Source organism: Hippocampus comes, unplaced genomic scaffold, assembly GCF_001891065.2.
Source record: "Hippocampus comes isolate QL1 unplaced genomic scaffold, H_comes_QL1_v1.1 scaffold318, whole genome shotgun sequence".
NCBI lineage: Eukaryota > Metazoa > Chordata > Actinopteri > Syngnathiformes > Syngnathidae > Hippocampus > Hippocampus comes.
In genome coordinates this window covers 128,640-140,412 of record NW_017805777.1, presented here as the reverse complement: position 1 = coordinate 140,412, position 11,773 = coordinate 128,640, and the positions used below count along the sequence as shown (strand labels likewise).

The 11,773-nt window shown below is 51.4% G+C and overlaps 1 protein-coding gene across 1 annotated transcript in view; it reads left to right on the top strand.

The window, feature by feature from the left end:
• Positions 1–2: 2 nt before the first annotated feature.
• LOC109524644 (solute carrier family 12 member 2-like) overlaps positions 3–11,773 on the top strand; it is a gene marked incomplete at its 5' end in the record, with an annotated part of 13,430 nt that continues 1,659 nt past the window's right edge. Inside the window, 21 exons of the mRNA XM_019884646.1 lie at positions 3–306; positions 997–1,064; positions 1,397–1,472; positions 1,544–1,639; positions 1,725–1,864; positions 1,939–2,158; positions 3,276–3,403; positions 3,567–3,651; positions 3,757–3,908; positions 4,722–4,851; positions 5,725–5,737; positions 5,815–5,876; positions 5,956–6,057; positions 6,262–6,417; positions 6,524–6,623; positions 7,104–7,215; positions 7,288–7,428; positions 7,519–7,625; positions 7,700–7,779; positions 9,777–9,914; positions 10,067–10,217. Coding sequence (XP_019740205.1) covers positions 3–306; positions 997–1,064; positions 1,397–1,472; positions 1,544–1,639; positions 1,725–1,864; positions 1,939–2,158; positions 3,276–3,403; positions 3,567–3,651; positions 3,757–3,908; positions 4,722–4,851; positions 5,725–5,737; positions 5,815–5,876; positions 5,956–6,057; positions 6,262–6,417; positions 6,524–6,623; positions 7,104–7,215; positions 7,288–7,428; positions 7,519–7,625; positions 7,700–7,779; positions 9,777–9,914; positions 10,067–10,217 — 2,561 coding nt within the window. The remainder of the gene's footprint in view (positions 307–996; positions 1,065–1,396; positions 1,473–1,543; positions 1,640–1,724; positions 1,865–1,938; positions 2,159–3,275; positions 3,404–3,566; positions 3,652–3,756; positions 3,909–4,721; positions 4,852–5,724; positions 5,738–5,814; positions 5,877–5,955; positions 6,058–6,261; positions 6,418–6,523; positions 6,624–7,103; positions 7,216–7,287; positions 7,429–7,518; positions 7,626–7,699; positions 7,780–9,776; positions 9,915–10,066; positions 10,218–11,773) is intronic.

Below are 11,773 nucleotides of genomic sequence, written 5' to 3'. Positions count from 1 at the left end.
GGCCGGGCATATGCGACCCCGACGACATCGGGCTCCCGCCGGACGTTTTCCTGGAGCCGGACGGGCCGCGGGGCGACTCGGTCAGCCTGCACTCGACGGGCACGGGGCAGACGCAGGTGTCGGACACGCACTCCAACACGTACTACATGAGGACCTTCGGACACAACACGGTGGACGCCGTGCCCAACATCGACTTCTACCGCCACACGGACGCCACGCTCGGCGAGAAGATGAACAGACCCTCGCTCGCCGAGCTCCACGACCAACTCGACAAGGTCGGTGCCATAAAATGCCATTCGGCGGCGCGTATTACAACAAAGATAGATCTCTCGATGTTTTCGCTTTGGACATTGGAATCGGTTTTGAATGTACTACTAGCGACACTTGAGGACATTTGCTTATCTTTGAAATCATTCTCAAACCTTTTTTTCCTCCAGTTCAATAACAACAGGTTGCTTTCAGTTGACGATGTTAGGGGAAAACGAAATGTGAGGGGAAAACGTAAAAAAAAAAAATCCCTTCAACTTGATGTTCTAAAGAAGGGGTGTCAAACTCATTTTTGTCGTGGCAGTGACCGTTTCTCTTGGAGGGCCGTGATGACTGTGAAAACATAATGAAGTCAAGAATATTGGTGTACTCAACGATTGTTTAAATGAGTGTAATGAGGGATTTGTTCACAAGAAAACGGTGACAATATCTCACTTATTTATTATGTATGTGAAGTTGACATTTTGGTCCAGATTTTAGCAATCATTGTAGAAGTTGACATGATTGATTTGCCTTCGCGGGCCACATAAAATGACATGGCGGGCCAGATCTGGCCCCCGGGCCTTGAGTTTGACACCCGTGTTCTCAAGTCTCGGGTGGACCAAATGAAGGGAACACAAAGGAGCGAGTCTGTGTGAGTCAACGTGCCTCCTTGAGCATGTGTGCGACTGATGACGCCACTGCACACACACACACACACACACACACACACACACACACACACACACACACCGCCCCGGGCGGTCAAGGAGACCAAAGGAGCCGCCATCAAGTTCGGTTGGGTCAAAGGAGTCCTGGTACGGTCAGCCATACAAAGGATAAATCCTTCCCTTTAAGTTCAACTTGAAAAATGGCCCAATTTTGCGGTAACGACAAAGACAATGCGCCCGCTTTTGGTGCCATTTTGCCCCTCCCCTTATCAAAGACGACCAAAGGCAGACCAGCTTGTGTCTCGCACGATTATCCTCGAAGACGCTCCTGTGCTCTGAGGTGGGTTTCGAGGCAGCCGTCCGTCTGATCGGGCCCGAAACTTGACCTATGAAAGGTGTTCAAAATTTAGGAGCACAAAGGAGTCACCGGGGACGGCGCGACGCCGGGGGCGGAGGTCATCATGTGGCATTCTCTGCAGGTGCGCTGCATGCTGAACATCTGGGGCGTGATGCTCTTCATCCGGATGTCGTGGATTGTGGGACAGGCCGGCATCGGTACACCGTCGCTTCCTCGTCGCCGAACACGAGCGCCGGGATGAGCTAACGCACGTTCCATTTGTGCGCAGGACTGACCATCGGCATCATCCTGATGGCCACGTTGGTGACCACCATCACGGGTCTGTCCACCTCCGCCATCGCCACCAACGGCTTCGTCCGGGGAGGTGAAAGTCTCCCAAATGCTTTGCCCTCGTCGAAGAGGCGGACGACATCGGTCCCCGTGACACCCCGCAGCGTGTGTGTTTGCAGGTGGCGCTTACTACCTGATCTCCAGGAGCTTGGGTCCAGAGTTCGGGGGCTCCATCGGCCTCATCTTCGCTTTTGCAAACGCGGTGGCGGTGGCCATGTACGTGGTCGGCTTCGCCGAGACGGTGGTGGAGATGCTCAACGTGAGGAAGGCCTCCCGGCAGCCTTTGATGGCGCCGCTTTTCTTCATTGTCTCTCCCTCGGGCTTGGTTTCCAGGACGTGGACGCCCTGATGACGGACGAGCTGAACGACATCCGCATCGTGGGCACGCTGACCGTCATCCTGCTGCTGGGCATCTCGGTGGCCGGGATGGAGTGGGAGGCCAAGGCTCAGATCGTGCTGCTGCTCGTCCTGCTGGCCGCCATCGCAAATTACTTCATCGGAAGCCTGATACCTTCCCAGGACAAGAAGCCCAGAGGCTTCTTTGGCTATCAAAGTCAGGCAAATATGAGGCTTTTTCCAAAACGCTGCGAATCGATCTTTGAGCGTTCCTACAGACACCAGCAGCCGATCGCAGAATAACTCCTGGCACATGAGAGATCCTTAAAAGATGATCTCAGAATGTTCCTGAGCCGTTAGAGCAACGGGGTCGGGAACTGCGGTTCCACGAGAGCCGTACCGCGCCGGTCTTCGATCTCTCCCGACTCGAACACACCTGATCCCATCGATCGTGACCGTTTTAAGGTTCTACAGACCTCGCCGCTGAGTTGAGCGTTTGAAGAATCGGGTATGGTGACGTAGAGAGAGAGAGAGATCTCAACCAGGCGGGCAGGTTATGGCTCTCAAGGAACCGCCGTTCCCTACCCCTGCACTTGAAATTAGTCGCGACAGTTAAGTCATCGTCAACCAAGCATTGAGTAACTCTTGGTCCACTCTGGGACCGTGCGCAAATGACCTCTCTGGTCCCAGAGCGTCTCCTGACACATGCGTTGCAATCAGCCATCCTCAACCGATCCCAGGGTAACTCCCGCAGGCTCACGAAAGATCCCGACTGACTCTGAATGCTCATCTCGGAGCATTCCTGACACATTGGAGATGAATACAGAAATGATCCTACTTGAAGCCCTGCAGACAAACTCAACCACTCCCAGACTACGTACCACTTGGTACCTTCTCCAACCATCCAAACATCCAACCGATCTGAAAGGACATCAACCGAGATCATCTTGAGATCCCCGAGTGTCTCCCGACATATCCGTTCCATCCAGACATCATCAGCCGATCCCCGAGTTTCTCCTGATGTCCCAGATTCAGGCAGCCATGACCCACTGATCCCAGAGCAACCCCTGGCCCGCGAGAGATCCTTCACCAATCTGAGAGAAGTTTGGACACGTCACAGATGATACTACCTCTGAGCCTCTGACGTCATCGGTCAAGTCCAGATCGATGACCGCCGCATTGCCGACCGAGCTCAACGGTGCTTCCGGACGCATCGTTATCGCAAGAACCCAGATTCAGTCCTTGACTTTTAAGATTACCGATTGGTTAAAATGGTCTTGCGTCGCGTCAGCTGTTGCTTTGAACTCGTCTGAGATGCTTTGTCATTTCCGCAGCGGCGATATTTGTGGAAAACCTGGGCCCAGACTTCCGGGACGACGAGACCTTCTTCTCCGTGTTCGCCATCTTCTTCCCGGCGGCCACCGGGATCCTGGCGGGAGCCAACATCTCCGGGGACCTCAGCGTAAGTGTGACCAACGCTCATCAAAACGATCGCTTAAGAATCCTGGACGGTGGGTCGCAAACGATGAACCGCGATGTGTAGTTTGGGGTCACTATCGAGTGGGTCGGGAGTGATTCTCGACACGGGTCCAATCGTTGGTGTGGTGTCTGTCCATCCTTGAAAGGACCCCCAGTCCGCCATCCCCAAAGGAACGCTGCTCGCCATCCTCATCACGGGCCTCACCTACGTGGGCGTGGCCATCTCTGCAGGTGGGCGACCGCTCTGTGACATCATCATCATCATCATCATCTGGCATGGCGATGCTACGCTACGCTACGCTACGCTAACCGACGTGCTTGGCAACGATCCTTCAGGCTCGTGCATGGTGAGAGACGCTACGGGCGATGTCAATGACACGCTGAGCGACACCGTCAACTGCACGGACGCCGCCGCTTGTACGTTGGGGTACGACTTCTCCATCTGTAAAGAGGGAGGATGCCAGTACGGACTCATGAATGACTTCCAGGTAAGATGGCCACCCGGGCCCGTCTCCACATCAGCGTGTGTGTGCCCGCGCTTGGGAGCAACAGTGTCGCAGTTGTTGTGAGTCACAAGCTTCTTGTCGTCATGAATCGACACATTGTTGAGGCACTCCCACACACATGCACACAAGCGACTGAAATTTCAGTTTGGCCGTGTGAGATGAGATAACGTGCCGGTATTTGATTCTGACACACGTCTCTCAAGATCCCGTCAAGTGACTTCCGATATTTGTTTGAAAATAAATCCGAAGACGATAATTGTTGCTATGTCGCACTCATCTCGCTTGACTTGATTTTGGGGGAGTGCGTCATGCACTTAGCAAGCTCGCAATACCAACCCGCCGAGAATACATCCTCCCTTCAGATCGTCCACTGGCGTGGCCTTTAGAGCGCCTCGTTGTTGCGGCATGAAAAAAGCTGGTCTCGATTCCATGTGTAGACATAAGAAAGATGTTAGACAAAGTAGCATCCATTCTGGACGACGACTGGCATTTGATTGCCCCTGGGGGGGGGGGGGGGGGGCCGGGGTTTCAACGACCACAACCTTTGAGAGGGGAGAAAACTAACCTCAACCTTTTGTTCGATTTTAAAGGCTTTGAGTAACCAGGTTATTTTTCTAACCATTCACATTTGGCAGGGTTGTTGACAACCCTTTTGTCTGGCTTATTGTTTTCACTTTACAAGGACTGAAGAAATGTTGACGGTCTTTGCCCGAGGACCGAAAACAAGTCCTAATAGAATGTCCATTCAGCAAAGCGCGACTCGAATGATGAGCAGTCAAATTATTTGCCTTGCAGGCGATGAGTCTGGCATCGGCCTTCGGGCCTCTCATCACAGCGGGAATTTTCTCGGCCACCTTGTCGTCCGCCCTGGCCTCACTGGTCAGCGCGCCAAAAGTTTTCCAGGTAGGAAAAACACGACAAAACCGCTGAACTATTTTGGCCATTTGGGTCCACCTTGCTTCCATTTTTTTCAGGACAAAAAAAATGGCATTGATCTGTGTTGAAGGAAATGTCACGAAGCTCCCTTTATTGATTCTTTGCTATTTACGAGATTGTATCACACACGTTGGCATTGGCAGCCGGCCAACAGAGGGCGCCAGAGACATTATATCGGGAAAAAAAGGCGGAATCAAAACGAAATAACAAAATCGATCTTTTGAAAAATCCATCCTCCATCTGAGCCGATTATTTTCAGGAGCGTCGCGGGCACGCTTGAGCCCATCCCAGCCGTCTTCGGCCGGCAGGCGGGGTGCACCCTGCACGCTATTTGGAAACGTACGCACGGCTTTATCGAATTTTAGAGGAGCAGGATAATTACGTCCTTCGTCGGTCTTGTCAGACCTGTGACATGTTTGTCTTGGGGGTGCACCCTGCACGCTATTTGGAAACGTACGCAGGCTTTATCGAATTTTAGAGCAGCAGGATGATTACGTCCTTCGTCGGTCTTGTCAGACTTGTGACATGTTTGTCTTGGGGGCGCAAAAATCTGCCTATAAATGTGTTTACATGCAGCCACTGTAATTGGAGTAAAATTGGTTTCATTCTCGACTCATGAGTTTAAAAATGTAAGTTTGATTTCCCCAAATGCCTTCTGCACTTCCCTGGAGCAAATGAATGACACCGTTTTGATTTTAAGAGGTGCAAATATGACCACAGGATTGGATTTGAAGAATTAAAAGTATTTGATTTTAATTTCCGAAGCAGAAGCTCCCGCTGTCAGCGTATTCATTATGAGCAATATTTTTTGCAAAACAAACTGGCTCACAAATAAAAAAATTGATGGAAATTTTCTTATCAGAACTGGAACTTATGTTCGTTTGTTTTTTTTCAATCGCCCAAAAAGGCCAGAAAGAAAATAGCAGAAAATGATGACGATGTCGGCGTCAAGTTGTGTTTGTGTGTGCGCGGGGGTTGGTGGGGGGGGCATCGGCCTCGCCTTCATCCTCATCGGTAGCCCACCGACGCTCGATATCGGCCGACGGAGACGCCCCCGCTCCATTCGTGGCTCATTTTTTCTTTTTCCTCTCAGCCGAGTTGAACATCATCGCTCCGATCATCTCCAACTTTTTCTTGGCGTCCTACGCGCTCATCAACTTCTCCGTCTTCCACGCCTCGCTGGCCAACTCTCCAGGTGAGCTCGAAGGCTTCACTCGTGGACGGAAAAGCCACGTGGGACAAATTTGACTTGACTCCCTCCTGACGAGTACATGTCACGAGTGAGGCAAAAACCGGGTGCTGTACGATCATGGATGTTCTGGATGTCAGCCAGTACTTTTGTCCACTTAACTGATTGTCAAGTATTCATTCAGTCCTTGCCGTCCCGTCCCCCCCCCAGGGTGGCGTCCCAGCTTCAAGTACTACAACATGTGGGTGTCCCTGCTGGGCGCCATCTTGTGCTGCGTGGTGATGTTTGTCATCAACTGGTGGGCGGCTCTCGTCACGCTGCTCATTGTCCTGGCGCTCTACATCTACGTTAGCTACAAGAAGCCCGGTGAGCGAGCCTCCAGCGCACTCTGGCTTACGCGTGCGCCTCCCCTCCGCGCTCACCGCTGCCTTCTTCCCATCCTCTCGATCACGTCGGCGCGTGCGTGCGCAAGACGTCAACTGGGGATCGTCCACTCAGGCTCTCATCTACAACCAGGCGCTCACGCAATGTCTCAACCTGACCGGTGTGGAGGACCATGTCAAGAACTTCAGGTGAGCTCAAAGGGGGGGGGGGGGGGGGGGGGGGGGGGGGCTGTGTTGGAGCAAAAAACAAGACGCTCCCAGAATGTGTTGAGACTCGATGGATTCACGGCACCAGATTCATTCGGACAGACATCATCGTGGCTCCAATACCCGTCTACGTATTGGAGCCACAAAGACGTCATCGGTTGATCCCAAAGTGCCTCCCGGCGCACCAGAGATTCGAGCAGGCATCGCCGGTCGAGTCCAAAGTGGCTGCAGGCAGATTGTAGATTCACGTAGACGTGAGCAGCCTGTCACTGAGTGACGTGACAACCGAGCAAATTCATCTTTCAAATCTCCCGGCGGGTCAGAATCATGCAGACGCCGAGGCGGTCTCCCGGCGCATTGTCGAAGAGCCACAAAGACGCCATCGGCTGCTTCCGCAGACGTCATCGGCCGATGTCAAGAGTGTCTTTGTGTGTCGAGCGTTGAGGTTTGTGCTGCCGGCAGGCCTCAGTGTTTGGTCCTGACCGGGTACCCGAGCGCTCGGCCCGCTCTGCTGCAGCTGGTCCATTCCTTCACCAAGAACGTGGGCCTGATGGTGTGCGGACACGTCCGGATCGTACGTACCCCCGTTTCAAAGCTCTCTCTTTCGTCGCGCGACAACCCGATGACGAGCCCCGCCCCCTTGCAGGCGTGTCGACGTCCCAACGTGAAGGAGGCGTCTCAGGAGCACGCACGCTGTCAGCGTTGGCTCAACAAGAAGCGCATCAAAGCTTTCTACGCTCCCGTCTTCTCCGACACGCTCAGACACGGCGCGCACTTCCTGCTGCAGGTGGCGACAACACTCCCTGTTCTCCCCACCACCTCCCCTCGTTGTTTCATCGATTGGAGTGTTGAGTGACGCCGGTGTCTCCCTGTCCAGTCAGTGGGTCTGGGCCGCCTGAAACCCAACACTCTGGTGCTGGGCTTCAAGAACAACTGGATGGAGGGTCAGATGAACGACGTGGAGACGTACATCAACATCATCCAGTAGGAAACGCCTTCATGTTCATCTTCTCTGTCGTCGTCGTCTTCACCGATGCGTCGCGGGTGTTGTTGCGCAGTGACGCCTTTGACCTGCAGTTCGGCATGGTGATCCTGAGGCTTGCTGAGGGTCTGGACGTCTCTCACATCCAAGGACAAGGTCAGTGGCAACTAATGGCCCGGTTGCTCACCAAAACAGCAGCACCCGGCGACGCAGGGGAAAGGCTCTCACCGGCCGAATTTGGGGTACCCCTCGGACTCATCGGACAAAACAATAAAATACGTTTTCAAATATAGTAGGAACCCCCAAAACAGACCGAGTCAAAATCAGCTGTCAGCGTTGGCTCAACAAGAAGCGCATCAAAGCTTTCTACGCTCCCGTCTTCTCCGACACGCTCAGACACGGCGCGCACTTCCTGCTGCAGGTGGCGACAACAGTCCCCCGCGTCCCCCCCTCGTTGTTTCATCGATTGCAGTGTTGAGTGACGCCGGTGTCTCCCTATCCAGTCAGTGGGTCTGGGCCGCCTGAAACCCAACACTCTGGTGCTGGGCTTCAAGAACAACTGGATGGAGGGTCAGATGAACGACGTGGAGACGTACATCAACATCATCCAGTAGGAAACGCCTTCATGTTCATCTTCTCTGTCGTCGTCGTCTTCACCGATGCGTCGCGGGTGTTGTTGCGCAGTGACGCCTTTGACCTGCAGTTCGGCATGGTGATCCTGAGGCTTGCTGAGGGTCTGGACGTCTCTCACATCCAAGGACAAGGTCAGTGGCAACGATGGCCCGGTCGCTCACCAAAACAGCAGCACCCGGCGACGCATGGGAACGGCTCTCACCGACCGAATTTGGGGGACCCCTCGGACTCATCGGACAAAACTATGAAATACGTTTTCAAATATAGTAGGAAGCCCGAAAACAGACCAAGTCAAAATCAAGTCCCATGCTGAGGCAAAAGCCAAAGACTAAAAATGAGTTGAGTCTTTTAGAGGAGCAGTCAAGAGGCGAGCGGCGGCTTTCTGGACCAACTGGAGAAGCTTGATGGAGGATTGTCTGACTCCAAAATCCAAGTGCATGACAGTCATGCAGCCGAGATGTGGCAAAGGCACGAATGGCTGCTTGAAAGTGCCTCTTGAGAACAAACGGGCTTGACTTTCGCTAGCTGGCCAAGATGAAAGAAGCCGGATTGAACAACGGCATCAATTTGCCGCTCCAATTTCAAATCACTGTCTATCAATCGATCCCACAGTGTCCCTGATCAGCCAATCACAGAGTCATCACGTTGAACTCCAGGCAGATGCCAGAGTGAAGACAGCCGGATGTCAATGTCCTCTGGTACATTTTAGAGCTACGCGGACATCAGTCGACTCTCCCGGAGTCTCTCCTGACGTATCAGACACGCAGACATCATCAGTTGATCTCCGAGTGCCTCTTGGCGTATGATAGTTCCATTTCGAGCGCACCTGTTGGAACCAGTGTCACCAGGCATCAATTTGCCGCTCCAATTTCAAATCACTGTCAATCAATCGATCCCAGAATGTCCCTGATTTAGCAGAGCTTCATGCGGGCATCATCAGCCAATCACAGAGTCATCACGTTGACCTCCAGGCCGATGCCAGAGTGAAGACTGCCGGATGTCAATGTCCTCTGGTACATTTTAGAGCTACGCGGACATCAGTCGACTCTCCCGGAGTCTCTCCTGACACGCAGACATCATCAGTTGATCTCCGAGTGCCTCTTGGCGTACAATAGTTCCATTTCGAGCGCACCAGTTGGAACCAGAGTGTCACCTGACATGTCCGATTGATTCATCATGAACTAATCCCAGCGGATTTGCCGATTTCGATGAGCGAAAAAGTCCAGCGCGTGTGCGGTTTTCTTTGCGTTCCTTAGCCGGATGTCAATGTCCTCTGGTACATTTTAGAGCTACGCGGACATCAGTCGACTCTCCCGGAGTCTCTCCTGACACGCAGACATCATCAGTTGATCTCCGAGTGCCTCTTGGCGTACAATAGTTCCATTTCGAGCGCACCAGTTGGAACCAGAGTGTCACCTGACATGTCCGATTGATTCATCATGAACTAATCCCAGCGGATTTGCCGATTTTGATGAGCGAAAAAGTCCAGCGCGTGTGCGGTTTCTTTGCATTCCTCGCAGACGAGCTGTCTTGCTCCCATGAGAAGCCTCCGGTCAGCAAGGACACCCCGGTGACCTTCGCTCTGACCAAAGACTCGGAGTCAGACTCGAGTCCGTCCAAGGCAGCTCACGACCGGAGCAGCCCGCTCATCATTGGAGGTGATGGACCAATTATTATTATTATTAGGATTATTGTGATGATTAGTATCTCAATGCAACCTCAACAACTTTTAAGTCAGACTGAGTTACCATCTTGGTTACTGAACAAATGAACTCGGCAAGTCTGTCAATCTGTGTGTGTGTGTGTGTAGATGGCAAAGCGACTCTGAGTGCGAGCGACCAGCGCCTCCAAGAGTCCAGTCAGCAGTTCAAGAAGAAACAAGGCAAAGGAACCATCGACGTCTGGTGGCTCTTTGACGACGGAGGTCATTTTATTGATTGTTTTATTTTCTTAATCAAAATGTAGCAGACATTTTCGAAGGTGTCTCTCATCGGCCCCCAAACGACGGCACGCCTCCACATTTTGCCCCCCCCCTGAACAATACCAGAGATACATGAGCAGTTTTTTTTTTTTTTTTTTGCAGTCTGACCGCGTGATCGAGACTTGTACATGCACAGAACGTAACGTTCGATTCCAAGCTTCTGGAGTCAGAGCCCCTCTGAAAGCCTTCACTGCAAAAAACGAGAAAACAAATCCTGGGCACACCCCCTGCTAAATAAAATGGAATCATGGCGAAAAGATTCGGTCAGAGAATACTTGATCGGTTATTATTTATGTCATTCATAATGTTATTTACTTTCAGATTTTTGGGGGGTTAATATGTGGTTATGTAAGGCTTTTTGGAAAACAAGAAATGTTTACGTTTCGACACCTCTGCCATCAGGCGAAAAGATTCGGTCAGAGAATACTTGATCGGTTCTTATTTATGTCATTCATCATGTTATTTATTTTCAGATTTTTGGGGGGACAAATTGACCCCGGCCCGTCAGAGAAAAGTGAGGTGGCCCTCGCAGGGTTAACTTTGGGGGACCCCCGTAGTTTAGACTGGTGCCACCTCGTGGTCGAAGTCGTGAATGACAGTTTCGTGGAAAAAAAGATGGAAGAAAACGTATGATGAGAACAAAGTGGCTGCTGGAAAGGCAGCCACTCTCGCGGCGCCATGTGGTTATGTAAGGCTTTTTTGGAAAACAAGAAATGTTGATGTTTCGACACCTCTGCCATCGTTTTTTTTTTAATACTACTACAATAATAATGTTATTCTAAAATAAAATATGATTGAGGCGAGCACATGAGTTCGTGATGATCCCTTGCCCAGGACTCGTGACTTGACTCATTTATAAGAGTAAAGTGTCACAATGATATCGTTTGCATGACCAAGAAAATGAGGCAAATAATACCTCGTAGCTACAAATGCCTCAGTGACACACACACACACTGGTGCCACCTCGTGGTCGAAGTCGTGAATGACAGTATTGTGTCAAAAAAGGGGTGGTATTTTACAAGATTGAAGAAAACGAATGAGAACAAAGTGGATGTAATATGAGATGAATGTGAGTGTTTTTTTTAAATACTACGACAGTAATCCACCATTTATCGCGGTTAATGGGGACCAAAACCACCCACGATAGACGGAAATCCGCGAAGTAGCATTTAAAAAAAAAGAATTTGTCTGAAAAAATCCACGCGATGCACGAGGCCGCGATAAACGAACCGCGAAATAGCGACGGATCACTCTGCAATAATAATGTTATTCTAAAATAAAATATTGAGGCGAGCATGTGAGAATATGATGGTCCCCTGCCCAGGACTCGTGACTTGACTCGTTTTATTTACAAGAGAAAAGTGGCACAATGATGTCGTCAGCATTGCCAAGAAAATGAGGCAAATAATATCTAGTAGCTACAAATCATTTGTAAGATTGTATCGTGTGTGTGTGTGTGTGTGTGTGTGTGTGTGTGTGTGTGTGTGTGTGTGTGTGTGTGTGTGTGTGTGTGCGTGCGTGCGTGCGTGCGTGTGT